Consider the following 27,796-nt stretch of genomic DNA (forward strand, 5'->3'; position numbering starts at 1 on the left):
ACATAAAGAACACGACTTTCTACAAATCTTTGAACAGGAAGGATAAAAATCATAAAAAAACATATTCCACCACTATAACTTATGTATTACAATATTTCTCCACTGGCGACAGTTAAATTTTAATTATTCAAAAAGTTTATTTAAATTTAACTTTTTTGAGCTTAGAAATATTGTAATGCACTTTTTTGCAGTGGTGAATTCTTTATACCTCTATCTTGTATTCAAATTTTATGCATTTGATGCATGGCTATGAGTATTTAGATTTAACTATATCATACCAATAAATATAAATAATTACGATTTCTTCATGTTCTTTATTAAACCAATATAGCATTAATGCGCTTGTAACATTTTATCAATTGTTTTGATTTTGGACATAAAATCTACTACATAAAATGAATTTGAAAAACAATGAGCAATGCATACCTTCTCTTATATATATTTATTAATGGGGATGTCTGATCATACAAATAAAAACCATTTATTTTCAGTTTTTTTTTAAGAACCAACAAAGCTGAATGACTATCTGTGTGTGATAAATTAAAAACAATGAAAGAAGTAGATTCATTTTTTTTTTAGCCCCAAAATAAAGCAGTTTTACAAAATTGTTAAAATGTTAACTTTTAGTTATTTGTTGGAAAGAAGAATGCTTCTGCTATATATTAAATATGGGCTTTTTTTGACAATACAATACATATATATCGGGTACTAACTGAATTCTTAGCATTTTAGTAAAATTTTAGACAGTTTCCCTCTCAAATGAAAGACGCATTTGTGTTCATTCACAATTTTGAAATGTAAGTTGTATTTGGTGATAATGCATAACATATATAAAGGTTAAGGATGAACACGGATGCGACAACTTTCGTTTTTGACAAAAAATAACCACCAAAACTGGAAAAAAAAACACATTAAAAGATATTATTTCAAGTTAAAATCAGTTTGTCAAATTTCAGAGTATATATATAGTGATCATCATCATGATCAGGTTCTACAATTTTCACAAAAAAAGCCCATAACTGCAAAAAATGGAAAAATTGGGAAAAAAATACAAAATGAGAAAACAGGTTGATGGATTTTAATTTTTTTTAATGCAGAAACATCTTGTTGTGCTGATCATTACAGCAATTTTACTCTATTGACATAGCGCTTATAATCATGAAGATATTAGAAGCTGTAAAAATGGTTTGTGCAAATTTTATTAATGATGCTATTCCGTTTGAAGGCAGTTATTCATCATGTTTATAGGCATAACCAAATCGAAAAGCCTGAAATTTGAATTCACCTGTGCACAATTCAGCAATAAACAATTAAATCTGATTTTTGGTAAATTTATGCAATTGCCATAAACACTTTTTTGAAATGTGTACTTTAGTTGTAGTCATTTCTTAAAAACAAAATACAGTTATAATCTCTTTTGCCTTAAATATGTAACTTTTCATATTTTTGGTATGTGTTTTGCAGTACAACTGCACACTTATTCAGAAAATATACAAAGATTATTGTTTTTCACCTGAATTTTATAATGCTTTCATAAATTAATGATATTAACACAAGTATTAAAAACAAAACAATGGAAGACATAAACTCTTTATTATTTCTGAGACAAACATGTCATAATAATATCTATCACAAAAGTTTTACTATTTCAAGTTATACAAGCTTTTCACTTGTTCCTTGCATGATCATAAGTGAATTTTTTCAGTAGTATTTAAGCACTTGTAATAAGAAAAAAATAGACTTCCACTTTAGACATCATTATAGATAAAACATTTGACTATATGAAAGCTATTCTGTTCTTTCATCTTATTTTTTGGGGGTTTAAAGAAAACTTAAAAAAGTAAATTGGGAAATCCAAAGTCGTTCAATATTATTCTAAATAATTTTCAAAAGCGTTTGTCTGACAATAGTAACAAATTGAGTAGAAAAATCCTAAATTGTTTATAAATTCAGATTATATTTTATCACATATTAGCTGCAGCAGATAAAAATTTACTATATGCAAGTGCATGAACATAAATTTTAATTCGTTTTGGGACGTTTAAAGGATACAACAGATACAGTTAAGTCGCCCCCATATTTTGACTTACATTTAGATATTGAAAATGAGAGTCAGTTGAAAACAAAACTTTACGAAAAAAGAGATGATTTCAGCTTTCCAATTGTGAACTTTCCATTTCTAAGTAGCAACATTCCAGCAGCACCTGCATATGGGGTATATATCCCCCAATTGATACAATATTCCCTTGCTTGCATTTCCTATCATGATTTTCTTGATAGAGGGTTGCTGCTCACAGGGAAGCTATCAAACCAAGAGTCATATCACAATTTAAAAAAAAAAATTTAATGGTTATCATATATCCACAAAATCCACGAAAAATGGTATCCAAGGATAATTATTGAATCCACATTATATAAAAGTATTACCCTATTATATTTACAATGATCATACATGACATACAAGTTATTACATTCTTGTAACAGCAACCTGATCACTTGTCCACAACTAACATTTGGCACATAACAAATAGGTTTAAACACAGCCATTCATTAAATAACAAATAAATATATTTATAGAAACAAATTCATGAGATTATATATTATGAGATTATTTTATATATTGAGACAAGGTAGATGTATAAAAACTACTTCTTCTGATATATATAAGTATTAAAATCCGTTTCATCAAATCATAATATATGTCATAAAAGACAACAATAAATATGCAAAAATAGTGAGTTAAACATAACTGTACAAAAAACAATACATACGATAATATTAAAACTAATACAAACAAGGCAGAGAGATTTAGTAATACTCATATGATAGATGACAGTGCAAGACCCTGATAAGAAGTCAAGGTAGCTAAAAGCCCACCCTCATGTCGTATAAAATTACATAGATCTGGATTTGTGTCACAGGGCGTCTATATGAAGGTATATACATATGTGCTGTTGGAATTGGTCCCTTTTTATATTTATCAAATATATAATATATAATAATAGTGTGTAATTTAACCAAGGAAAAATATCAATGGGTCAAAAAAAAAATCAGTTTGTTGTGCAACAATCCTCACCCAATTTCCCAATTTCTTTGTCATATAAATTGCTACATCTGCTGAAACTTATTGACACAAGTTTTGTTATTAATCAAATTTTATTACACTGTTACAATAAATAATCTTTACCCACTAGACTAATAGTTAAAAAAAAGGTCGCATATCGAACCTTTTGCACTTATCATGTAACAAATCGATCATATAGGAATGGGTAATGATTTTGCTGTCAACTACGAGGTTATTCTGACGTCCAACGGCTGTTTTCCCAGATGTCAGAGTAATCTCTGACTAACAATATATGAATATGGCTGTTTTTTAAATCCAAGTCATACAACTGTAAAATCTCCTGTTGTGACCCTCTCTGTGACTTGTGTGCTAGCTATGGAAGCCCAATAGATGCTACAATACTAACACACTCAGTTTAAATCTGAAGACAAACTGGTGTGTGATATACTGATCCAAATGGGTAAGAACCGTTTTTTAAAAACAATGTATTAAAGTGGTTAAAAAATATATAAAAAACAAAAATTTATTTTTAAAGTTTACTGTAATGCATAAAGTAAATTTGACCTTGAAATGTAATCAGGTGAAACTCAGCAAAGTATAATGATACCGGTAATTAGAATGTAAGGTAGACAATGAGATTCAAATGTCATTAATTGATGATTCATAATGTTAATGGTTGTGTTGAACTATCGCTGTTTAACTTTTTTCTAAAATATATGCTTCACAGAAATCAACAAAAAAAGACAGATGTAAAAATACTAGATGAGAAGTGGAAATCTATTAGACTTATGACCTAATTTTATTTGTTCTAGAGCATATAATTTGCTCCTTCAATAAATTCAAATGAAGCTGGACAAGTCATTTGTAAATATATGAACAAACAGGGACAGGGCTGTTGATAGGTTTGTGTAGAGAGTGCTTCAAACAGTGATACTATGATCTTTGATGAGGCTTAAACCAAAACCACCATTTTTCTGATCTGACTTATTTCTTTACGAAGCTGATCCTCCAGTATTTTTCTTTTTCCTTCCATAACTGTTTTCATATTACTTATACTCTCATGCACTGTAGCAAACCCTTCACGAACTTCACGTTTTAATTTTGAAAATTCTTCTTGTTGATTACGTATACTGAAGTCCAATTTAGCCATCAACTTATTTTCAATATCCTGAAATGAAAGAAAAAAGTTATTAATCATGAAATTATATTGCCTTTGTATTTATCAAAATTAGGTTTGCCTGATTAACCTAGCTTACTGTAAAATTAAAAATGAAAGCATTTTTTATCAAAAGCTGGCTGAAATGCAAAAGTCTTAGATTTGTCATCTAAACCTTACGCTCATAAAATTCTGTATATCTGGACTTTTCACAGATTCTTGAAAATGTATCTCCTGTGTATTACAATGTGATATGAAAATACATGTTTTCGTAAAGACAGAAAAGACATTCATAAATAGGGAGAGGGGGTTAGCTTGTTTTTGTGAGTATTTTAAAACTACAAAGTTTTCAAAATACAAGATAAAACAATAAATAGTTGAAGATGTTGACCAACCATTTTAACCCTGCACATGTGCTTATCATATTCTTGCAATTGTGAAAGAAATATAATTATATACATAAATATCTAGAAATTGGTTGCTGTGTGTACATGGGAGAAAAATACCCTTATATCTAATCAGTTGGGGCTGCATTTCCTTTTTATGCAGCTGAAAACACCATATCTGTTTAAAGGGGAATAATCCTTACAGAAATTGATTGTCTCCCATTTAACTTTCTCTTCCATGTGCATGCAATAACTGTTCAGTGTTCTATTGTCATGTATTTCATTTTATCATTTCATTGTTATAACACAAATCATTGTAATCACTGCATGAAATTTAAAACCGGCAAGGGTCCATAATTGGATTAATAAAGTATTCTCATTCTTATAGCAAACAGCTTTAACTACTACAATAACCGATAAGAATCCACAACTATAACACCCTTATAAAAGAACACTGAGACTATTGTTGGATAATACAAGTATATTATAACATCAGTGCACACACTGAAATGCTAGCCTGCTTTTACTATTCATGATTTATTTTATTTTGGTAGTCCTAAAAATAAAATTTTACTACCAGTACCACATAAACTTTACATTATCAATGATTCATTGAATAGAGGCTAAGGTCATATAAACTTAGCCAGACAGACATGAACATCTAACAATTATTGCATACACCAAATATAGTTGACCCATTGCTTTGATTATACAAGACACAACCAAACCATGGCATATGCATGAAAGCTTATATTAACCATGAAAATAAGGTCAGATGATACCTGCCAGACCTACAATTATTCACTAAATCCAATATATTTGTTGCTAGTATCTCATTCTGTGAAATAAACTTTACCAGGTAAACTTAAATTAGACTTAAAATACCAGGTAAACTTAAATTAGACCTTTTAAGCATGAGAATGAGGTCATGGGACAGAATCGACAGATGGTACTGGCCAGACAGTACAGACAGACAGTTACAGTTGAAAATCATTTCATAAATCAAATATCATTGACCTGTTGCTAAAAGTATTTGAAAAACAGACCAAAACACAAAAACTTATCATTTATCAATAAATGACAATAATTCCAAACACCACGTATAGCTTACCTATTGCTTATAGTATTTCAGAAACAGACCTCATTACGTAACTTTAACCTTGATCACCGATCAATGAAATGAGGTTCAGGGGTCAGGTGAACTTTGCTACCTGATAGAAATGTAGATGTTATAGGCAACCCATAAACCAATTTAATATAAAAAAGAAGATGTGGTATGATTGCCAATAACACAACTCTCCACAAGAGATCAAAATAACTTGGAAATTAACAATTATATTTACTGTATGGCCTTCAACAATGAGCAATGCCCATACGACATAGTCAGCCATAAAAGGCCCTGAAATGACAATGTTAAACATTTCAGTCGAGAAAACAAATGACCTTTAAATATTTTTTTTATCTGATTACTCATTATAAGCAAGAAATTCACAAGTCAAAAAAACTATACTTTTTTCCAGCAGTCGATTAACCATGAAAATAACATCAAGCACAATGAACAGAGATAGACAGAAACTTTGTGACAAAAGACATCTGTATACAAAGTATGAAGCCTTTGGCTTTTATAAACATCTGAAATGTAAAGTTTTACAAATAATAAATGTTGCTGCAGTGGGACTGAGATCCTTATGTCTCACATTCTGTGACTTTTGTTGAATGCCAGACAAGAATGAGTTTTTTACTCACATGTTGTAATTCACTAATTCTTGCTCTTTCTTCCATGATAGCTTCTTCAACTTTCTGTAGTCTAGCATCTGTCACATAGTGATTCTCATCCATTTTTCTCTCCAATTTTTCCTACAAAAGCAAATACACAAATCAGGTCAATAAATATACAAAGGATCCAAGATCCATTAAGCTTATATCTGATTATAACATTTACAATAATCTTTGGGGCTGACATATACTTGTGCTTGTGGTAAGAGAAAATGGACTAATATATAATATGTTTTCACTGTCAAAAATGATTGTCACTTATTTTAAATTTTAACACGTTGGCAAAAATTATCATAATGACTAATTTCAAATATGATTTTTTGAATTGCCAAAAAAAAAAAAAATATACAAAAAGTCATATTTTCTTATAAAAGCTAGATCAGTACAAGTTTTAATCTGTTTTTGTAATTATCATACTTTTTTCGATAACCATATGTACCGGGTACATACGTTATAGATTAAAAGACTTGTATTAGAATAGCCAACATTATATCTTAAACCCTAAATAAAATTGGAGTTGCATGCTAAATGCAATCTTATTTTTTATCACTTAATAAAATACAAAAAATTGATAAAAAAAAGATAAAAAATTTAAGACAAAAATCCTCCCTTCTTTGTCTACAAAGGAATGATGATATAAACACTATGGCAAAATGAAATACTTCATGAAGTTCATTCTAATTATCAACAATTTTAAACAGCTAGAAACACTCGACTATTAGTTTATTACATATATGGGTTGCATTGCTGATCTTTTTTGTCCTACATTTTCTACCTCTCAATAAGGGCACAGGATTTGCGCTTTTTCACCTGTAAAGAGATAGGACATTTGCAATTCAGATCCTATGGACATTTGTGCTTTCGGTTTTAATTCACCTGTATTAAAGGGATTGAACATTTGCACTTTTTACCTATGTATAAGTGAATCTATTTATTCCAAATTTGCAGACTACCTGGCAGAAAATTATTTGACAATTGAATCACAATTTCCATCCATCACACAAGTAAGCGTACCACAACTTCCATGCCCACTATAATGAAGTTTTACTTGACTCATCCTGCTTTTTTTCTTTTTTCTTTTTGGAGAGTACCATTGAACAAAATTCGGTGAATTACATTAAGATTCATTATATTGATAAACAGACACCAAGCAGATATCAAGCGAAAACTTACCATTGATGACTGTATGTGTTTTATGTCTTTAGAATGATTCCTTTTAGCTGTATGTTAACTTTTAAACATATCAATGTGCTACGATGACCTGAATGTGCTATGAAATGTACTATGAACAGATTTAAAACATTTAACCATATAGAAAAATATGACTTTTACTCTGCCAGGTCCAACCTGCCGGTCCCAAAAGTAAAAAGGAGGAGGGAAGTCATAAAAACCAAATATAGCAAAAGCGCAAATGTCCTATGTAAAAAGTGCAAATGTCCTTTTTAAAAAGCGCAAATGTCCTATGATTTGAAGGGCAAGTTTCCAAAATAAAAAGTGCAAATGTCCTCTGAAAAAGCGCAAACGTCCCGCGCCGCTCAATTAAAAGTTTCAATAGGATGGCAAAACTCCAAACTAGTCAAAAATCTTTGTTTAAGGAGTCATATGATAATGTAAATGGCAATAGGAATAAAGTAATCTTAACACTTTCTATCCTTTTTTTGCTCTTTTTAAATTTTTATTATCTTCTATGGTTTTCAAGATATAACATATTTAATACATTTTATCCTTAAGTGCCATTTCTAGCCATATAGATAATGTAAAATTAAATAAATGAAAAACACAAGCTGTATGTATACTTAATAGTATATATCCTAGGATCATTTATCCTGAGTGGAATTAAAACATGGTTCAGTAGTTCAAGGAGGCACCCAACACTTTGGCGAAATAGATTTGGCTCATTTAATTTTCATAAAATTCAGAAATTATTGCAAGGTGGTTATTATAGCCAAAAATGTGAAAGAGTTGTAAATGCAATAATTTAAACCCACATTTTGAAATTAAAACAGGATTTTGCTCAAAATTGTAAATAAAAATCACATTCAAGTCTAACATGACAAAATCGCAATTATAAATACACGCAATAAGTTCTGAATTTACAGTACTGGGAAACACTAGTTTTGTTCATTAAAAAGCTTGATTTCTCCTTACTAATAGTATGTAATTAAAATGCTCAGCTGATTTTTAAGAGTTAATACTCCCATAGGTATTCTGTAACCCCTTAAGAGGAAAAAATTAATGAAAAACAACATATGCATGCCAAGTGACAACAATAGCTCTCATGCCAAATGAGTTATAAGTGAGGGTAGGTGCACAAAGCTATCTATAGTGCTTTGAAAACTTACGTGCATATTATGTTTGCACCTGTCCTAAGTCAGGAATCTGATGTACAGTACTTGTCGTTTGTTTATGTGATTTATATGAGTTTCTTGTTTCTTGTTTTTTTTTAAAGATTAGACTTGTTTTTCCCGTTTGAATGGTTTTACACTTATAATTTTTGGGGCCCTTTATAGCTTGTTGTTCAGTGTGAGCTAAGGCTCTGTGTTGAAGGCTGTACCTTGACCTATCATGGTTTATTTTAATAAATTGTTATTTGGATAGAGAGTTGTCTCATTGGCATTCATACAACATCTTCCAATATCTATATAATACAGTTACAGGGGAGTTAATGACATTACTGTCTTTTTATTTCAGCTGTTTTAGATATAACAGAGAGGTTTTCAATGATTGATACAGAACAAAAGAATTTGGTGGCCTAAAAAATGTTTTGTATTAATAAATAAATAGAGAATGTGTTCACAAAAGAATGACTCACTTGCATATAACTTTATAAAGGGACATAACTCAAGAATGATAAAAGTGATGCAACCCAAATTAAAACTAATTTTGAATGTATTGATTGACAGGAGGATGTATGGACTGATGGACAAGGATAACACTTAATGCCCACGACAGGGGTTTAAAAGAAATTTTAGGTAAATTGACATTATTTTTTAAAGAAATATCTGTAGACAAGGTAATTTAATTTAGGCTAATGATTATTTTTTTTTGCAATAAACATGTGCATCCTAAAATTATATACATTGGCACTTCTTTCTAATGAAAATTCACTTCATTTTATCTTAAAAAATAAAATGCTCAGCCTAACTGAAATTGAGCACTATACTACAAATAAGCTAAAACATGAACAGTCATTTATGAATTTCAATTACCTATATCACAATGGTGACATTTAAAAAATAATACAACATTGAAAAAGGATTATAAGAAAATAATATAAAACAGTTGGGTTTTTTTTCAGGATAAATATAAAAGACAAAATGCACACCTATATACTATTAAAGTCACAACATGTAAAAGATGAGATCATACCTGAGATGGACACACACATAAAAGTTACCTGGCCATGCTGATTATGTGTGCTAACTGGAAAGGTGGGCATCAAGGTGGGCTACATGCATGTAAAAATTACAACTCAATAGTAAGGATGGTTAAATGTGTTGATGGTGAGTACATAAGAGACAGGAGTGACAGCGACATCCACAAAAAATATATTTTGAAGCCAACTTTGTTCTAATTGTCATTTATATCAATTATCAATTTAAAATATTCTGATGGTAAGTATATAATTCTAATATGACATGCTTCTTTTGCTTTGTAAATAATCCTATGCTCTCAATCAATCCAATAAAATTTGTTTGCTCATGTGTATATTGACTACTGCAGAATATTCTGATATTCAGGGAGGCTGTTTTGTACAAACCTGTATGGCATTCCATTTGTTTAATCTATTCGCCAATATGGGCCTTTATTCATTTTGTTTAACTTGCTAAATTGCACAATCTTAGATTAGCACCAATTTTTTTTTTTTTACAAATGACAGGTAGACTTTTGATCTAATATCTTACAATTAATGTGTCTTTAGCTGCTGACATTTTCTCAATATGTCCAAACAGTCGAGATTCCAATTTTTCCCTCTCTCCTTCCTGGTGGGCTTGAAACTGGTTTATCATATTCTTCATATCATCTGTTACACTTCGTGTCTTACTGTCTAATATGGACATCTGCTGACCAGTGTCCCCCTCCAGATGCTGTAACTTCATCTTCTGCTCACTTGTGTTACGATCTAACAAGTTGTTTACTTGTACAATCTATAATATTCAATCACTTAAATACAGATGCACCTCAATAAGCAGGATTAAATAACAAAATGGTTCATATATAAAGAAATTACACTTAATATAAAGCATGTAAACATGGTCTATCAATAGCATTTGAGATATTAATAGTTTTGTTGCTTATAATAAATTTTAATAATTTAAGTCTTGAACTTATTTCTATTACAGTACAGAATTTTCTCAATACTCTTTGAATGGTTTTTTTTTGCTATGTTTAAAAGGTTTTAGGAAGGTCTTCATGAACTTGATGTAAAGTGGAAGAATGTTCTCAATACTGATAACATTACTGTAATTTTAAATGCAGAACTCAGAATCTCATAAATTGCAACAACACAGTACCAGTAAATAAAAATACACCAAGAGTCAAATATAGCAATTTACCAAAAATCATTAGTTCTTAATTGCAAACTCATTTCAACAGAAAATGGACAAGAATGTATTAACAGTACACAGATTCCTCACTCACACTTTCATTTTCTGTAATCAGTGGATCTTGAAATTGGGGTAAAAACTACTGTGAAAGTACTTTGATTCGTGGGTATCAATTTTCGTGGTTTGAGCAATTTTTACATGCTCGTGGGTTTTTAAATTCGTGCATTGACCTTGTAAATCGCAGTGAAAAAAACACTAATAAACCCAAGATAAAGTGATCAATAGATTAAGGTCAACACCTCTGATGGTCCTAAGGACAAACAGATGCAGAGATACAAAAACCCATAAAGCCCATAATTGGGGTATGAAAAACTTAAAAGTTAAATTATAAGATTATGTGTTACCTTTGATTCTAAGTTATGTATTCTATCCAATAATCTGTTTTGATTATCCTGTTGTGTGCCACCTATTTGCTTTAAAGAATCTGTGCAGTTGCGTAGTTCTGAAGAAAGTTTAGAAATTGATGTGTCACATCTGACAATCCTTCCACGTAAATCTGTTAAAGATGCCACATGATGAACTTCCAGGTTCTTTACTGCAGAATTTGTGCCGACTGCTGCATTATCTCTTACTCTTAACTGATCATCAAGTGACTGAAAAGAAAGGCTATATTTTAGAATCATTTCATTATTCAAAACTTTTTTTTATCATATACTGAAAAAATAATATAAACAGCAAACTTGAACAAATCTCCAAAATATCTTCATATGATGTGGATTCATTTATTTTCATGGGTACCAATTTTCGTGGATTATAGAAATTTTACATATTCGTGGATATTTAATTTCTTGGTTTTGCAAAAATCTGCATACAATCTATAGACAATTTGTGATTGGTTAAATGTTAAGTTTAGTGGTTCACCTTTACCCATGAAATCCACTAAAATTGGTATCCAACGAAAAATACTGAATCCACAGTAAATGATTTTGGGAGTTGTCATTGATAAGATAATTTCTGTATCATTGCTAAAATTTATATTTCTGTCATGGCTGCTGTTCCTATTAGGTTTTCTTTATGGCTGCTGGTTTATTTGTCATAGCGGTTGTTCTCAATTAAAAAAAAATGCTTTAAATTAAGATGAATGTAACATTTGTCAAAGATGACTGCATGACTCAAACCAATTGAAATTTTCTGAAAAATAAAAAATAAATGAAAATGGATCAGAGCCTGTTGTTGTGAGAAATTTACCTGAAAGTTTGGGGAATCAACCATGATTATAACATTGACTACAATTTCTATCATTATCATACAACATATATCTGCATACAAGGGGGTTGGGGAGGGGAGTACCTTTATCAGGCCTCACAGTCATAAAACTTTCGAGCATGATTTTTGTACTCAGACTTGAAAATCAACCAATCAATTTGCTGGATTTCATGTTTCGAGCATGATTTTTGTGCTCTGAGCACTGAGCAAAGTTTAATGGCTTCAGGATTGGGTGTTTCTAAACTCAGGATTTCAGGATTGGTCGTCTTGGGATCCAGGAATTCTTTTTTGCAATTTTGGGATGTCAGGATTTAAATTTCTTTAAATTCGGGACCTCAGGATTTCATGTTTTTAAGCCCAGGATTTTGGATCAGAACCTCTCCTACCTCCCCTCATACAACATGTCTGAATTTTGAATATGCTATAAATGTCTCCAACCTGTCCTACCTATGCTTAAGGTCATATACTATACAGTTACAGGGGAAGTAATGACGTTGCTTACGTAAAATATTATTTTTGCGACCTCAAACAGTGATATATCAGGAAAAGATGCATTTTTTGACTGATTTTTATCATTCAAGCTTATTAAACTTGAAAACAAGTTTATGGACCCCTTTTTTTAAAATGTCATTTGGTTTGATTATGTATGAAGATTATTTGTACCAAACTTAATGAAAAAGTCAACAATGCAAGTTTTTTTTCAAATTTGATAAATATACAGCAAAAAATAATGGTTTTTTTTCTAAATTTATGAAGGTTTGATGAATATGAGTTACTTTAAAAAAAAAAGATACATAAATTTGTAGGATGCTTATAATATAGAATAGAAATTACAAATAATTTTACCCAAAAAAAAAATATTTGTGTTTATCTTTTAAAACTAAAAAGTTATGTATTTCTGTCAAAAGGAAAAATATGTTCACAAATAAAAATAGCTGACTATGTGGTATGGGCTTTGCTCATTGTTGAAGGCCATACAGTGACCTATAGTTGTTAATGTCTGTGTCATTTTGGTCTTTTGTGGATAGTTGTCTCATTGGCAATCATACCACATCTTCTTTTTTATATAGTCTTAAACTCTTAGAACAAAAATTATATTCAAATGTAAAACTTACTGCTATATCATTGTTTAGTTTATTAACTATAGCAGTAATTGTACGTATATGTTCTTGTAACATAGATCTTGCATGTTTCTCATCTTGCCAAGTTCCATGTGTGAAATTCAAACTGTCAATCACATCTTCCTTGATTTTAAAAGCTCTATCCATAACTGTTGCTGTATTTCTCTCTTGCTGACCTAATCTCTCTTCCAAAAGGTCCAACCTTGATGGACCACGACTGTGATAGTCCCGTTGAGTTTGACCACCATTATTCTGTTGAAAAGAAACTATCTGATTTTGCTCTTGGCTTTGGGGACTTCTTCGGAAACGATTATTTGCATATTCTGGTTCCTCTGATGTGTCATATGGTGCTCGTAAAGCTGGTAATGTTCCTCTGTGAGTCATTCTGCTCTGGGCAAATTATATCTTATTCTGAAAAAAAATGGATATCATTAGGTTTCACGATATATTTAATAAAGCAATCAAATATAGTCATTGGGTACAAATCAAATATAGTCATTGGGTACAAATCAAATATAGTCATTGGGTACAAATCAAATATAGTCATTGGGTACAAATCAAAATTTGAAATTTTTTTAAAACAAGAGTTACTGAAATGCCTTCAATGGTCAGGTAAACAGGTTCTTATGTAAAAGTAAGGAGATATGGTATGATTACCAATGCAACAAATATCCACTGAAGTTTTAAAGAAAGTGGATGTAAGCAATTATAGGTAACTGTACAGCATTCAACAATGAAAAATACCTGTATCATATAGTCAGCTATGAAAGGCTCATCAATAAAAAAAAAATATGAAACAACTCAATTGAGAAAAATTTCCAGCCAAATGACTAACAAAACATAAAGATAAACAAATATGACAGACATGAACCAACAACAACCACTGAATTACAGGATCCTGACTTGGCACAAGAAGGAACCAGTGGGGTTAAACATGTATGGAAGTGCTCAACCTTCTGATAACCTGTTCATATGAATTGGCAAACAGTTCAATTCAACTATCATCAAATTATCAATGATGTAACCAGGTTTTAGTTTGTAGCTCATGAACATGTGCATTTGCATCATGTCTACATTTTAAAATATGTGTTCATTTCATGATAAAAACAGATTACTGTGGATTAATTTTTATTCGTTGGCTACCAATTTTTGTGGATTTCGTGGGTACAATTGCATAACAAAATTAACTGATCAACTTATTGAAAATTTTCAATTAGGATTTATGCAGACTTTGGCAAAACCCTGAATCAAATATCAATGAAAATGCTAATTTTCCTCTGTCCACAAAAAAATGGTACCCACAAATATAAATTAAAATATTTTACAAAGAATTGATGTCTGTCAGCTACAGCTTTCTTTATATCATTAACATATAATATTATTTGTCATGCACTTTATTGAGCAGGAAAAACTACTACATTTTACCCCCCTTAATTACATATTGTGTTCTCTTTACAAAAAGATTTCTTGTTACTAAGATATTTTGAGAGCTTCAAATGCCCTTGTAAAATATGAAACATTTATACATTTTGTATTACAAAAGACCCACAAAATGTTATGATGAAGAATATAAATATACCAATGATCATATTTTCTCAGGCCTACAGAATTTTATAAATAAGTGTTATTTCTTTTTAATCAATTATTTCTATCTATTTACTTGATTACAAAATCTGAAATAAACTTACAATTTCTTTTCTAAACTATTCATAGCCTTTGCATATAAAAATTATGACTTACGGTAAACTTAATTCTTTGAATATGAAATTTTAAAAAGAAGAAACATTAAGATTTCCAATAATAAATTTCAGTGCATCAGGGGTTCGTGATTAGAGGCTGAAATGGGTATTGTCAAGTGTCTGCTTACTCCTTGAATGTTTAAATAAATGTATACAATTAGCAATGTACTAGAATTTTAGTTAAATATGCTTTGCTTTAAGCATCTGGAAGATAAAAAAGAATTATTCTGTACACAAACACATTTGTTGATATCTTTGATAAAATATCTATGAAGAAATTAATATTTGGTGGTATGTTTTACATAAATTTTTATATATTGAATGACAAAAAAAATATTGAATTTCTCAAAAATACATGAAAACTCAAGTATTTAGTATATATTTACAAAGAAAATTAAAATCCATTGTCAAAAGGAAAGTAATTACAATAATTTAATTGCACTCCAATATACAATTTAAAATTAAACTCCATGTAGCCCCCATCTATAGTATCTTTGATTTCTATGACATTAAACTTTTCTATGGACTTTTGTTAGCTGTATATAAACATATACAACTGAATATACCATAGTGTATTCAAATGATCATTTCATTATTTGCCTCATTTCAATGCTATTATTGAAAGTCATATACTACCAAACAGTATTTAATACCAACTCCTATTCATCCTGTTCTTTACATCTTTTAATGATTTTCTTCATTAAGGAGATTTGTTTGAAAATTTTATGTTTTTACTATGGATGGACATTTCTAAAATTGATTAATTATAAAAATATGATGAAAAGATAATATAAAAAGGAACTGTAAATCTCAAATCAGTTGGTAAAATATTTCCCTTTTAGCATGTTTAGTTAATTCCGTAACCCTTGAAGTTCCTCAATTTTTACCAATGAGAAATATTCCTATATTATGGGTACTGCCTTGATCTGCATAATATATGTAGTACAGTAGAAAAAAATAGTTTCTAAGGATGTCACTACTTATACTTTAGATAATACCAACTCTTAATATGACATATGGAGCTTTCAATGTAAAGTGAAAAAGTAAGTTCTGATTTCTTTTTCATAATCTTATATGAAATTATTTCAATTATATACTTCTTTTCTAGAAAATGTATGTTTATTAGAAAATTTTAATTTACCTTAATGTCTCTCAAGAGATAAGAAAATAACTTTTCTGACTTTTGTTATTTTCTTTTTCCAAGGAAATGTATACATATTTTATTTCTTTGAATAAAAATTCAAGTTTTGATGACTTCTGATCTACACAGCTACTTTTGCATAGGTACTATTTCTGTGGTACTGGAAATCTACTTTTAATATTCAGTACTATTTTGTTACTTTAAATTATTGTAATATTTAGGTACCTGTATTTTACAGTACTTTTAAATATGTACTTGAAATTAAGGTACTACAGTTTTTTGGTTACTACTGTTACATTTTCAGCATTTTGAAAGTTTTTCTATTTCCAATCTCTTAAAATCCTGAATTTTAAAAATGGAATATTGTATTATTCCTGTACCAAAATATTTAGTACAAATCAAGTACTGTAAAATAAAAGTACCTAAATATTACAATAGTTTTAAAGTAAAGAAATAGTACTAAATATCAAAAGTAAATTTCCAGTACTACATATTTTAAGTACAGAAATAGTACCTATGCAAAAGTAGCTGTGTAGTCCTATACATATGTTGAGTAAAACTTATAAAATGAATGAAATAGAACCACATTTTCTTTATTTACAGTACTACTGCTCATTTAATCATTTAACTGAAATCATTGTCATGGTGTTGCTTTGTTTCATTGCTTAACATTGTATTCACTCAATCTTTTCGAGTCAAAATTTAAAGAATAAAAAAATACCCCCAAATATAAAAGTTTGACCAGGAAGAGGCTAAGATAATAATTTACATCTCTTCCTTCCCTTAACTTTTCATGTGATATTGAACTACCATATCCATCTGATTCTCAATGAATGGTGCATAGCTAGGGAACATGTTGCAAAGTAAAATTTCTTTCTTGATCCGAAATACTTATCTTTATTTCAATGTCATTTCAATGAAACCACATCTTTCACCCTCTATCCTGGTCAACCCACTTAATCAAAACTCTTCAAACTGGTTAACTAGACGCTGCCTTAAACTTGCATTGAGGTGAGAGTTTTGTTGCTCTGTGTTGTGTTGAAGGCCTTACTGTGATGAAAAAAGCAATTCCTTTGCTTTTTGGGTGTTTTTTTTTGCTGTACATACATGTACTGATTTGGTGTCATGAATGGATACCCCATATCCTTTGTTTTTCTATCAAAACATTAAAATTGTCCTCTCAATACATGACTTATTTGCCAAAATAGATTTTTGGACTGGTGAGTGATCAGGCAATAATACTAGCAATTTCTTTTAATACTATTTAAAGATTTCTGGTCTTCGGACATTTTTAAACAGATTTTTGTCATCAAGGGTAAATTAAATAATACAGGGTCAGATCCAGCCATTTTAAAAGGGGGTTCCAAAGATATGTCCCTATTCAAATGTATTGATTGTGAAAAAAACCACCCTTGATCCACCACTGTAATATACCTGTATATATGCACTTGACTTAATATTAAAAATTGTAAAAAAAATACTTCTAAAATTCCAAAATCATGCTCACTCTTATGAGATATAAAGACTTCATTCTGAGATGAAGAACTAGAGGCTCAAAGCCTGTGTCACTGACCTGATATTATAATTGATGCATGAAATAATTCAACCTATATACTTTTGCTCAAGTTTCAGTGATTAAAGCCAAAATCTACATTTGACCCCTATGTTCTTTTCTTATCCATGTTTGCCATGGTGGTTGGCAGATAGGGTCGTTGGACACATTTTTAAACTAGATACCCTAATGATGATTGTGAATAAATTGGTTAAATTTGTCTTGGTAGTTATAATAATATTCAAGATAAAAACCAAAACTACAAAATTAAGTTATAATTACCAATTTCAGGGGCAGCAACTCAACAACAGATTGTCTGATTTGTCTAATATTTTTGGGCAGATTTTTAGGGTCACCGAAACTATGATGATTGTGGCCAAGTTTGGTTAAGTTTTGCCTAAAGTTCCAGAGGATTTTTTGTAAAAGTTAACAGACAATGGCGGACGCCAACTGATATAAAAGCTTACTTGGCTTTTTGGGCCAGGTTTGGGCTAGAATTACTTATTCATCTAATTACTTTAATGAAATCAATGTCATAGAATATACCATAAAAGATTTAAATTACACCTTTTTCTGATTGTAGATATGATCAGGTATAATTAAAGGAATGTATTCAAATGAAATTATCATATTTCTGAATGCAAATAGCAAATGGAAAGGAAAGTTTAATTTTTCAATAATATTAATTTTAAAGGCTTCATTGATTTTTAATTACCAATCATAGAGTATATATTCTATCTTCATTGCATGTCTAAACTTGCCAACAGAGATAACTCATTATAATTCAACTATAACATTAAAAATGAAAATTCTTGGGTGCTTAGATATGGATTATTTGGATCTGATTTTTTTTCTCTCAGAGTTTATAAAATATTGATCCTAAGACATTGTTAGAAGGAGAACATTTTGTTCTCCCCTATTTTTTTTCTTTATCTTTATTCCCAATATAGTCCCTTCTCTATCAGAACATTATTGCTGGTTTCAGCAATCATCTTACACAAGTCAGAATATCTTCTTGTTTCAATAACCATTTGAGATCAGTCAGAATAAAAAAAAACTATCTATTGTAAAACATATTGCAATGTCATTTATGTTATGATATATGGCTTTGTGACGTTAAATAAATAAATCACATTATTTATAATGTTCAACTGCTCACAATACAGCAAAGAATCTTTAAAATGTATTTTTAAATGACTTCATTAGAATCATGATTACCTGAACAAATGGTAAATCATGTAAGTAAAGTGGTGTATACACCAATGACATAGCAAAAAATAACACAAAATATTTCTAGCACTATAGTGACATTAAAATTTTGTTTTCGGTTATCAAAATCGTTAATTGCTGCAGCGTCTGAACTATTTATATCAGTGTTTGGACTGAAACCTAAAATTTTAATCTACATACAAAAATCTATGATATAAATTGTGTTTTCAGTATAATGAGCATAATCTGTAGATCTACATATCTGTTTATGAATTCTTTTTATAAACCAAAATTCTTAAATATTGATCTAATTTTTTTTTTTTAATTCAAAATCTTCAAAACTTTGCATAGGACAAAATTTTGTGATACAATGTAGTAATTTTGTTGTGCTTCATACATCTTCCTATATCTACATGTATGTAGCTTTACATACATTTTTATAGCCCCTGCTTGACAGAGGAGGGATTTATAAGATTCTTCCTGTTTGACCACTCAAAATCCAAATTTTGTGGTTTCTAGCTATGATAAATAGAATACCCCTTATTGAAATCAAATGCAATTTACAATGAATGTTTTTGACAGTTTATTTTTTTTTCTTTTTTTGTTCCAGAGTTATGGTAAAAGTATGTTGGAAAAAAAATCAAAATGTTGTGGTTTCCAGATGATAAATAAAGATGTTTTTGAGCATAAAAGACAGATTAAATTAAACTTTGGTCTTTTTTCACTCTAACCCTTTTAGAGTGATGGTTGTCAGAAAAATAAAAAAAAAACTTATTCTCCAAATCATAAATGGAGAACTATGCTAACATATAATCAGAGTTGTCTATTTCCATTTTAGAAAAAATTATATGACATGGCCAAAACAAATGTTGTCCTACCTAGAATTCGTGGTGCTAGACCACATGAAAGATCTTTCGACTTGGTTGAACAAGAATATAATGCCATACAAGTGGGTCCAGCTCGTAGAATTACAGTAGAGGACAATGATCGCTTAATTGTAAATCAAGGAGATGACAGCGTACATCCACGACTCCATGCTTTGGAAGACAAAGTTACACAAGCCATAATTGCCCAAAATGTTGTTTTGAAAGAACAACAGAAGGTAACTGAAGCTATCAACCATCAGCAGCAAATGACACAAGCATTAATTGACAAGGCTTTCCAAAATCGTGAGGAGTTTCTTCATAATCTTAGTGAAATTCAAGGGGAGAGACTGGAAGATAGTACAAGACATTTACTCCAAGACCACATACGTTACATCACATCTATCGTCAAACGTTTGAATCAGGATATCGAGGTAGAGTACACATGACTATAACAAATTTGTACTTTGTAGTTAACATATACCTACAAAATTTAATGAAATTGTTTCCCTTCAAATAATAATGAATAAAAAAAAAATCAGTTATCAAGGGATACAAAGGTAGTTTAATCAAATCCTTAACCTAGCTACTATGATTGTGATCTCAAGATACTTTTAAAATAATCTGTTTGTAAACCATTCCTTTATAAAAATGACAGACAACAACACTTGGGTCTATCACAGCTTTAAATGTATCAAATGCTGGAGCTCAGTTATTATGTAACAAAACTTATGAATGGAAAGATGAACAAACAGACAAATGACAGACAGACAAAAGGACAAATGACAGACAGACAAAAGGACAAATGACAGACAGACAAAAGGACAAATGACAGACAGACAAAAGGACAAATGACAGACAGACAAACACAAAAGGTTGTTGCTGTAAACAATTTAAAGTCTGAATTTAATAATAATCTATGTTTTACCATTTTTAGCCAGTTTGGGGAGAATTTGACAAATAACTTCAAATGATTACATGTGAAGACCCTTTCCTTATTGCAATATTGCCTTAACCTTAAAAAGTTTTCTTTTTAGTGGTATTTCCATCTTGGCACATTCACACTTGATGCTTAGTTCTAAAACTGTCTAATATTTCTTCAAATTTATTTATATGGTTAGTGTTTCTAACAATTGAGCATGGAGGTAAAAAAGTACAGTCTTTAGATATAGCATCAAGTTGAAATCAGAAATATATATATATCAATCTGAATGTGCATGTTACCTCTCCCTAACTATTTTCAGGGTCTTGAAGCAGAGATAAGAGCAAGAGATCATGGAATCTTAGGAACTAATGCTGCTGTTGGAAAATTAGAAGTTCATAACGTTACATCATTACAAGACTTACGGGGTCGTATTGTCAGATGTGATGCTAGTATTGCCAAGCATTCATCAGATATCAGGACATGTTTTGGTGACATTCAGCGTGTGATAAATGATCAATACAAGGCACACACTGCAGTTCAAGAAGTCGTACATAAAATGGAATCACAAGTAAGTAACCCAAATCTAACAGAGGGGAAAACTTTCATTTGGCAGCAATAGCCGCAGCATACAATTTTCTAAGTTTTCATTTTATAAGCATAACATTTATAACTTGTCTTTTTGTCTTATAAAGAATTGAACTAAAAATTTACTTCTAGTTTTACAGAATATTTATAATTGCAGAGCAAAGAAATCTTATCTATATATTTAAATGAATGCCATTAATACAAATTGTACAATAAACTGCATAGGCGGATCCAGGGTGCCAGAGACCACTTTCTTAGGGAAAATTTGGTTGATTATATAGGAAATCACTGAAGCGAGACTGAGATGTGCCAATTTATGGCTCATACAACTACATTCTCAATAACATTGACCTAGCGCTAGTGTTTCCTCATAAACTGGCCTTTTAACAAATTGATATATCATTGGTTGCAGCTGCTGTCGCTGCTGGAATGCCAGTGCTTTTTGTCTAAGGAGTTGCATTCAAGGACATCAACTCTTGTAACAAAAATGAAAAATCGATAATGATTTAAAAAAAAATATAATACTGTAAATTTAGATAATATTGTTTGCATTTATCATTGGTTTATTATTGGTTGCAGCTACATGTACTACCATCCATATAACCATATTCCCTTCCATTCCCATGGGCAACAAACTTTCAGGATAAAATTATCAGTACCATATTAAGATACATCTAAAAATTTGGATAGTGTTTAGAATTGAGCATTTTGTCCTAAACTTAAGAAGGGTTCTGGGAAGAATGATGCAACTTTCATTTTTTTCTTTTGTCAAATAGCTAATTTAATTTTTTTAAAAGTAGTCTTTTACATAATATTTTTTTCCTCAGATTTTAGCACTAGGTGGTGAACTAGAGAAATTGGCAGGTATAAGTTCATCAGATTTATTATATATGAAAAAAGATGCTAGACGTGACCTAGATTTATCAACAGAGAGAAATGAAAATTCTCTTCGAGATATAAAAAACGCCTTGACTCTGTACAAATCTAGTATGAGTGGAGATATAGACAGAATAGAAAGTAGATTGGCTTCCATGGTGGAAAAGGCAACAAGTACTTGGACACAAATGTTGGTAAGAGTAAACTAGTATGTAAAAGTTTAATAGAATTGCAAAAGAAAGCCTAAAGTAAAAGTTCACAGAGGTAAAACCTTAAGAAATGATAAATATAATAACCATATACTTAACATCAAACTTAAGTGTAATTTTGGAGAAAAATTTATCCAAGGAAAGCTTTATATTTTCAACTCTTAGCTTTTAAATGGGTATAGACAGGAACATCTATATTCAATTGATCAGCATTTAAATCAGCACAGTATTTAATTATCTCAATGTCTACTTTCATTCCATACACAATAAAACTATATACTGGAGTGGTATATTGCAGACATGCAGCAAAAAGTAGCCATTCAGATCTCTATTCAAGTTTAAAATAACAAGTACCTGTCTGAACAGATATATACAGTGTATGACCATAGTGCATGTAGTGGATGATACAATTTAATTTACAGTATAGTGTGCATGTATATATTGAATAATAGGTAGTTTCGTTTTTGATACTGACTATTTCATGTGGAATATCTAGATGAGCCCATTTATAGTGCCAGTTATGACATTCCACATGATATAGTCAGTATCAAAAACAAAACTACCTATTATTCTGTTTATCAGTAATTATGACGTCACACAATGTATTGCCTAATATTTTCAGTGATACAGCCAGTAGATTGATACTCAAAAATATTAGGCAGTAACATCAAAGGGAAAATATATGAATTATCGATAAATACATGTACCAACTATTATTGATTCAATTATTCATTTATACATCGATTCATATTGATAATACAAATGTACCACCATCAATTATTCATAAATTAATCTATGAAAATCCAAAGTTTATAATTCCACAATACAATAATTCTTTAAGAAAACTGGACAATATACATGATACATATGAAAATTAATAAATACAAAGCTATTTGATTTGCTTATTGAAGACATTGTCATCTAACATTAAAAGTGGTTAAGATTGTAAACATTTTAAGCTCTGTAAAAACAATGGATTACAATGGTATCGATTTATTTATCCTAGAATGTCCTGACAAACATAACAGAATCTATTTAATGTAATTTTTACTGGGGAGCTAAAATCAAAATGAAACTTCTAGAAATGTATTTTTGGCATAAGAAATCAACAGAAATCAAAAGTGCTTTTGTCTAGCAACCAGGAAATACAAGACAAAATAAAAAGATAAACTAAAGCTCACAAAGATCTATCACTGTGTATTTTCAACAAATAAAATTTCAGATAAACAAATATAAATTATAAGGCAGGCATGTTTTCATACCTTCTAGATCATAACCATTGGCGGATCCAGAGGGTTCCAGGGGTTGAAACCCCCCTTTTTTTTTGGCCAATCAATGTATCTGAATGGGGACATATAGTTGGAACCTCCCTTTTTAAAATGGTTGGATCCGCCCCTGATGACAAGGACATGTTTGTCATATGATTTTAATTATACTCTTTATTTTTTTAATTTCTTATAGACTTACATAATGAGCCAATGTGCGTGGGCTAGCTCATGAAAAAGGAATTTCCACAGAAAGAGATACTACTATTACTCCTATAAGTTGGGTTCCTAAAAGTAGCTGCATTAACTACCAATAATGAAGTCCTTCATTTGAAACAGAGAGAATAAAACCATGTTATTTTAGCAAATCTAAGAGAATGCAATAATTTAAAAGGAATACATTTTATTTCAAAATTGGCTTTTACAAATCCTTCATTGTCTACATTTACCAGTATATAATAATTTTACAATGATACATACTTTTTTTTCAAAGGGAAAATTAGAAAGTCGGTTGGAAGACAATGTTTTCTCCATACAGGGTAGACTAAGCAGGGTAGAATCAGCTGTAGCAAGAGACAGACAAATTATCAATAATTTACATGCGGTAAGTACATGACAATAATAATTTCCTATATTTAACACCATTTACATGTATATACAAAAATAAAGAATTTGATATGGGGTAGATGGTCATAAGAAAACATCAAATAAAATACTCATGAATAAATGGGGAATGTGTCCCAGATGATGCCTCAGTTTGTATATCATACATTGTACATGTATAAAGTTATATATATTATATAAATGGACAAAACTGAAGAACATTAATCAAAGTGCTTGTAAGCACCAAAGGGTAACGATTGTTTAAATTTTTCAGTGAACATTGCATTATTATTTGATTTTGCCATGTGATTATGGAATTTCTCAATTGATTTTTTTATGGAAAAAGAAAGATAACTCCAATTTCAAAAATTACTTTTAACAATTACATCATTGATATTTTTTTAACAGATATTAGATTTCTATTTTTCCATTTATAAAGGACCATTGATAACTCTAGAACGGACGAAGTGACACCACCAAAATTCAAATGATCTGTTTTTTTTTATAGTAAAAAGCATTGAGTATAAGTTTAATAACATTTTGTTGATGCAAGCTAAAGTTACAGAATGGAAACAAACAAAAAAAACAGCATTTTTTTGTTTGTTTATAAAGTGGCATTTAACTCTAGAAGAAAAAAAGTGACGCAACTAAATTTCAATTTGGATCAGTGTTTTGTGGTTATTGGCATTGTGTACAAGTATCATAACGTTTGGTTGAAGCAAACTTAAGTTAGAGAACAGGAACCAACTTTGAAACCTAGTTACGGACGTACAGGCAGACTAGGGTAAAACTAAATGCTCCCTCCCCTATGACAGGGGTATACAAATTATTTGTATTTAACAGGCTATTATTTGAACTTGGAATTATTTTAAATTATAGAATTTGCATAATTTCTTGTGCTTGAAATCTTAAATAAATTTCATGTTTATTTGATAACACTTTCCATAAAATGTATTTTTTATAGATAGTGTTGTGCGCGGGACAGTGCATTCAATAGAAAATGTGCTATCTTATTTGTAATTGAAAGTGTTGTGCGCAGCACAGAACATTAAAGTACAGAATAAACATGGAATTTATTAAAAAATCTCAAGTACAAGAAATTATGCAAATTTCATAATGAAAAATTATTCCATGTTCAAATAATAGCCTGTTATTTATAGATCCAATTTTATCCCAAATCAAACACTCTACTTAATTTGGGTTATCTATAGACTTTTCACCGTCTATGAAATAGATAACTATATTTTAAATATACTGTCTTTCTATGTGTCCAGATATATGTAAGTTTGTTACTGATTGTTTTTCGCTTCATATATTAAAGGTTATTGAGAACACTGTTTTATCTAAATTAGAGGACTACAGCAGATATCATCAGGCAGAACTACAGACAGCTAAGAATGAGTTCCGAGAGGGATTTACATCAGTACATGACAGTATCAGTAATGCTAAACGGGTTGTTGAAGGCAAACTTAAACTGCAAGAGGATAAACTCAAAAAGGATGTGAACCAAGTTAGAAAACTAGTTGTACTCCACTGATGACTGTTTAGAAAAATTCTCAATTTAGGACAGAAGAAAATCGTTGGAATTGTGAAAGCTTTCAGAAACTTTTTTTTCATTTCCTGAATAAACACAACATTCAAATGTTAGAAAATGTTATGCATTGTCAATATTGGATAACTAACAGTGTAAAATATATATTTATTTTTATTTTTTTATACATGTACATGTATGTTTTTTAGTGTTTATTTGAATTACAGTACTGATTTTGTTTGGGGTGATTGAGTTATCATGCATGAAAAATTCAAGTTAAACGGAATTTTTTTCATTTTTTATTTGAATTGATGATCTTAAATTTACTCCATTATTGACCATTTATTGTTTATAAATGATGTATTTCTTAGTATATCTCAGGAAGCATTATTGTATATCATGTATTGTTATTTGGATGGAGAGTTGTCTCATTGGCACTCACACCACATCTTCCTATATCTATATACATTTATCGTCCTTCCCTATGCCAATATCACCCTGCTTTGTTGCTTCGTAATTCTCGTATCAAGACTTCAAAACAAGACCAGGCATTAGGGGCTTACAAGTCAAAGAAATGTCAAACTTAAGTTGCATAGGAATATTTATAGAGGCAATATTTAAAATATACATGTAGCTGTCTAACAAAATATATAAATTCATCACATTGATGGCTTTTTGGCAATTTGAGTCTTAAAATGTAAAGTTCACACATTGACATTTCGCGAATTGTTACAACCTTAAACTACCTTAAACATTTACTGTTTGTAGTCTTAGACTCTTGATATGGTTATTTTCTACTAAAATACCTTTCAAAGATGGATAGAATAAGATATGGTGCTAAGATGGAATACAATGCCCTTAATTAGTTTAAAATCTTTTGGTAAAAAGTCCTGCACCCAAAAAAAGAGAGTGGGTATTTTGGTCATGTTGCCTTATTTGTAGATCTTACTTTGCTGAACTTTATTGCTGTTTACAGTTTATCTCTATCTATAATAATATTTAAGATACATGTGCATTGTAATAGCAAAAACGGCAAAATTTCCAAGGCAGGATCCCAACCCTCCCCCTAACCTAGGACAGTGGTTTAACAGTACCAGATATGAATGCACTATAAAAATCAGTTGAAAAAGGCTTATAACTCATCAGATGGATAAACATAAAAATACAAATGTACTCCAAAAACAAGTGGACATGGCCATGTACATGTACTTGTACATCACAACAACAACAAAAACAACACTAGGTACAGTTACTGACAGCTGGGAACAGTATATCTAACGGGAAATGAATCTGATAGGCTTTTGAGTATAAAATTGATGAAATCTCGTACTCCCCGAGACTTATAGATTTTGGTAGCGTCGGACTGAAAAAATATCGGAACTTCTCAGTAAATTAACCACATAACTCTAATCATAAATAAAAACAAGTTTTATCACAAAGTAAATATATTTTGTCATATAAAATTACCAAAATAAGTTTGATTTATTTAATGTTAATTGACTTATAATTGTTTGGAAATTTGAGAATCATCGTGGCAATCGCCGTCATTTTTTCATTATCCTGTTTACATTCTGTATCATTCTGTGCTGAAATGAATGCAATTTTAACAAATTTGAAGTGACGGAATAAAGATTTATACTCTTGCATCACTATAAAACTAGTTTGAATGACATTTTATTGATATTATCAGAAATTATTAGGATAATAGCAAGTCCGTATTTTTACACATGTCCGTTTCCGTATCGAATCTTTATTACCTATGACCCGACGATAAAATCAACTACAATTAGTTAGTGTCAAGTCCCGTCAATATATATGTTCCTGCTGACAGCTAGTTCAAAGCCACTAACAATTAATAAAATAATCATGACTAAATGCCTATTTCCATTCTATCAGGACCAGAACTTCTGAATGGCAAAATTGAAATCATTGATATCAAAACTTGACCACCATTTTGTCATCAGTTAAACAAAAAAATTTAA

The 27,796-nt window shown here is 30.2% G+C and overlaps 2 protein-coding genes across 4 annotated transcripts in view; one reads left to right on the forward strand and one right to left on the reverse strand.

The window, feature by feature from the left end:
* Nucleotides 1-294: 294 nt before the first annotated feature.
* LOC134715415 (protein FAM81A-like) overlaps nucleotides 295-27,796 on the reverse strand; it is a 32,116-nt gene continuing 4,614 nt past the window's right edge. Inside the window, exons 1-6 of one of the 2 annotated variants that reach the window (XM_063577577.1) lie at nucleotides 15,005-15,089; nucleotides 13,311-13,727; nucleotides 11,334-11,582; nucleotides 10,288-10,530; nucleotides 6,353-6,463; nucleotides 295-4,232 (exon numbers count right to left, since the gene is read on the reverse strand). In XM_063577577.1, the coding sequence (XP_063433647.1) occupies nucleotides 4,017-4,232; nucleotides 6,353-6,463; nucleotides 10,288-10,530; nucleotides 11,334-11,582; nucleotides 13,311-13,700 (1,209 nt within the window). In that variant the 5' untranslated portion in view covers nucleotides 13,701-13,727; nucleotides 15,005-15,089 and the 3' untranslated portion in view covers nucleotides 295-4,016. Of the gene's footprint in view, nucleotides 4,233-6,352; nucleotides 6,464-10,287; nucleotides 10,531-11,333; nucleotides 11,583-13,310; nucleotides 13,728-15,004; nucleotides 15,090-27,796 lie in introns of those variants that run through there. The other variant, XM_063577576.1, reaches the window with a different exon arrangement.
* On the forward strand, nucleotides 9,776-26,054 carry LOC134715414 (protein FAM81A-like). Of its 2 annotated transcripts, none has more exons than XM_063577573.1 (6): nucleotides 9,776-9,885; nucleotides 19,796-20,254; nucleotides 21,065-21,313; nucleotides 22,158-22,400; nucleotides 24,174-24,284; nucleotides 25,605-26,054. In XM_063577573.1, the coding sequence occupies exons 1-6, from the start codon at nucleotides 9,883-9,885 to the stop codon at nucleotides 25,818-25,820; spliced, it is 1,281 nt and encodes a 426-aa protein (XP_063433643.1). In that variant the 5' UTR covers nucleotides 9,776-9,882; the 3' UTR covers nucleotides 25,821-26,054. The 2 variants fall into 2 exon arrangements, with proteins under 2 accessions (XP_063433643.1, XP_063433644.1); XM_063577574.1 differs by lacking the exon at nucleotides 9,776-9,885 and adding an exon at nucleotides 15,968-16,098.

Source organism: Mytilus trossulus, chromosome 4 (assembly GCF_036588685.1).
Source record: "Mytilus trossulus isolate FHL-02 chromosome 4, PNRI_Mtr1.1.1.hap1, whole genome shotgun sequence".
Taxonomy (NCBI): domain Eukaryota; kingdom Metazoa; phylum Mollusca; class Bivalvia; order Mytilida; family Mytilidae; genus Mytilus; species Mytilus trossulus.

What these genes read in the sequence shown, in the direction of transcription:
- LOC134715414 (XM_063577573.1), top strand. An exon ending in TACATAAAATGGAATCACAA is followed by an intron (nt 21,314 to 22,157) that starts GTAAGTAACCCA and finishes TTTTTTCCTCAG; the next exon opens with ATTTTAGCACTAGGTGGTGA. An exon ending in TTATCAATAATTTACATGCG is followed by an intron (nt 24,285 to 25,604) that starts GTAAGTACATGA and finishes CATATATTAAAG; the next exon opens with GTTATTGAGAACACTGTTTT.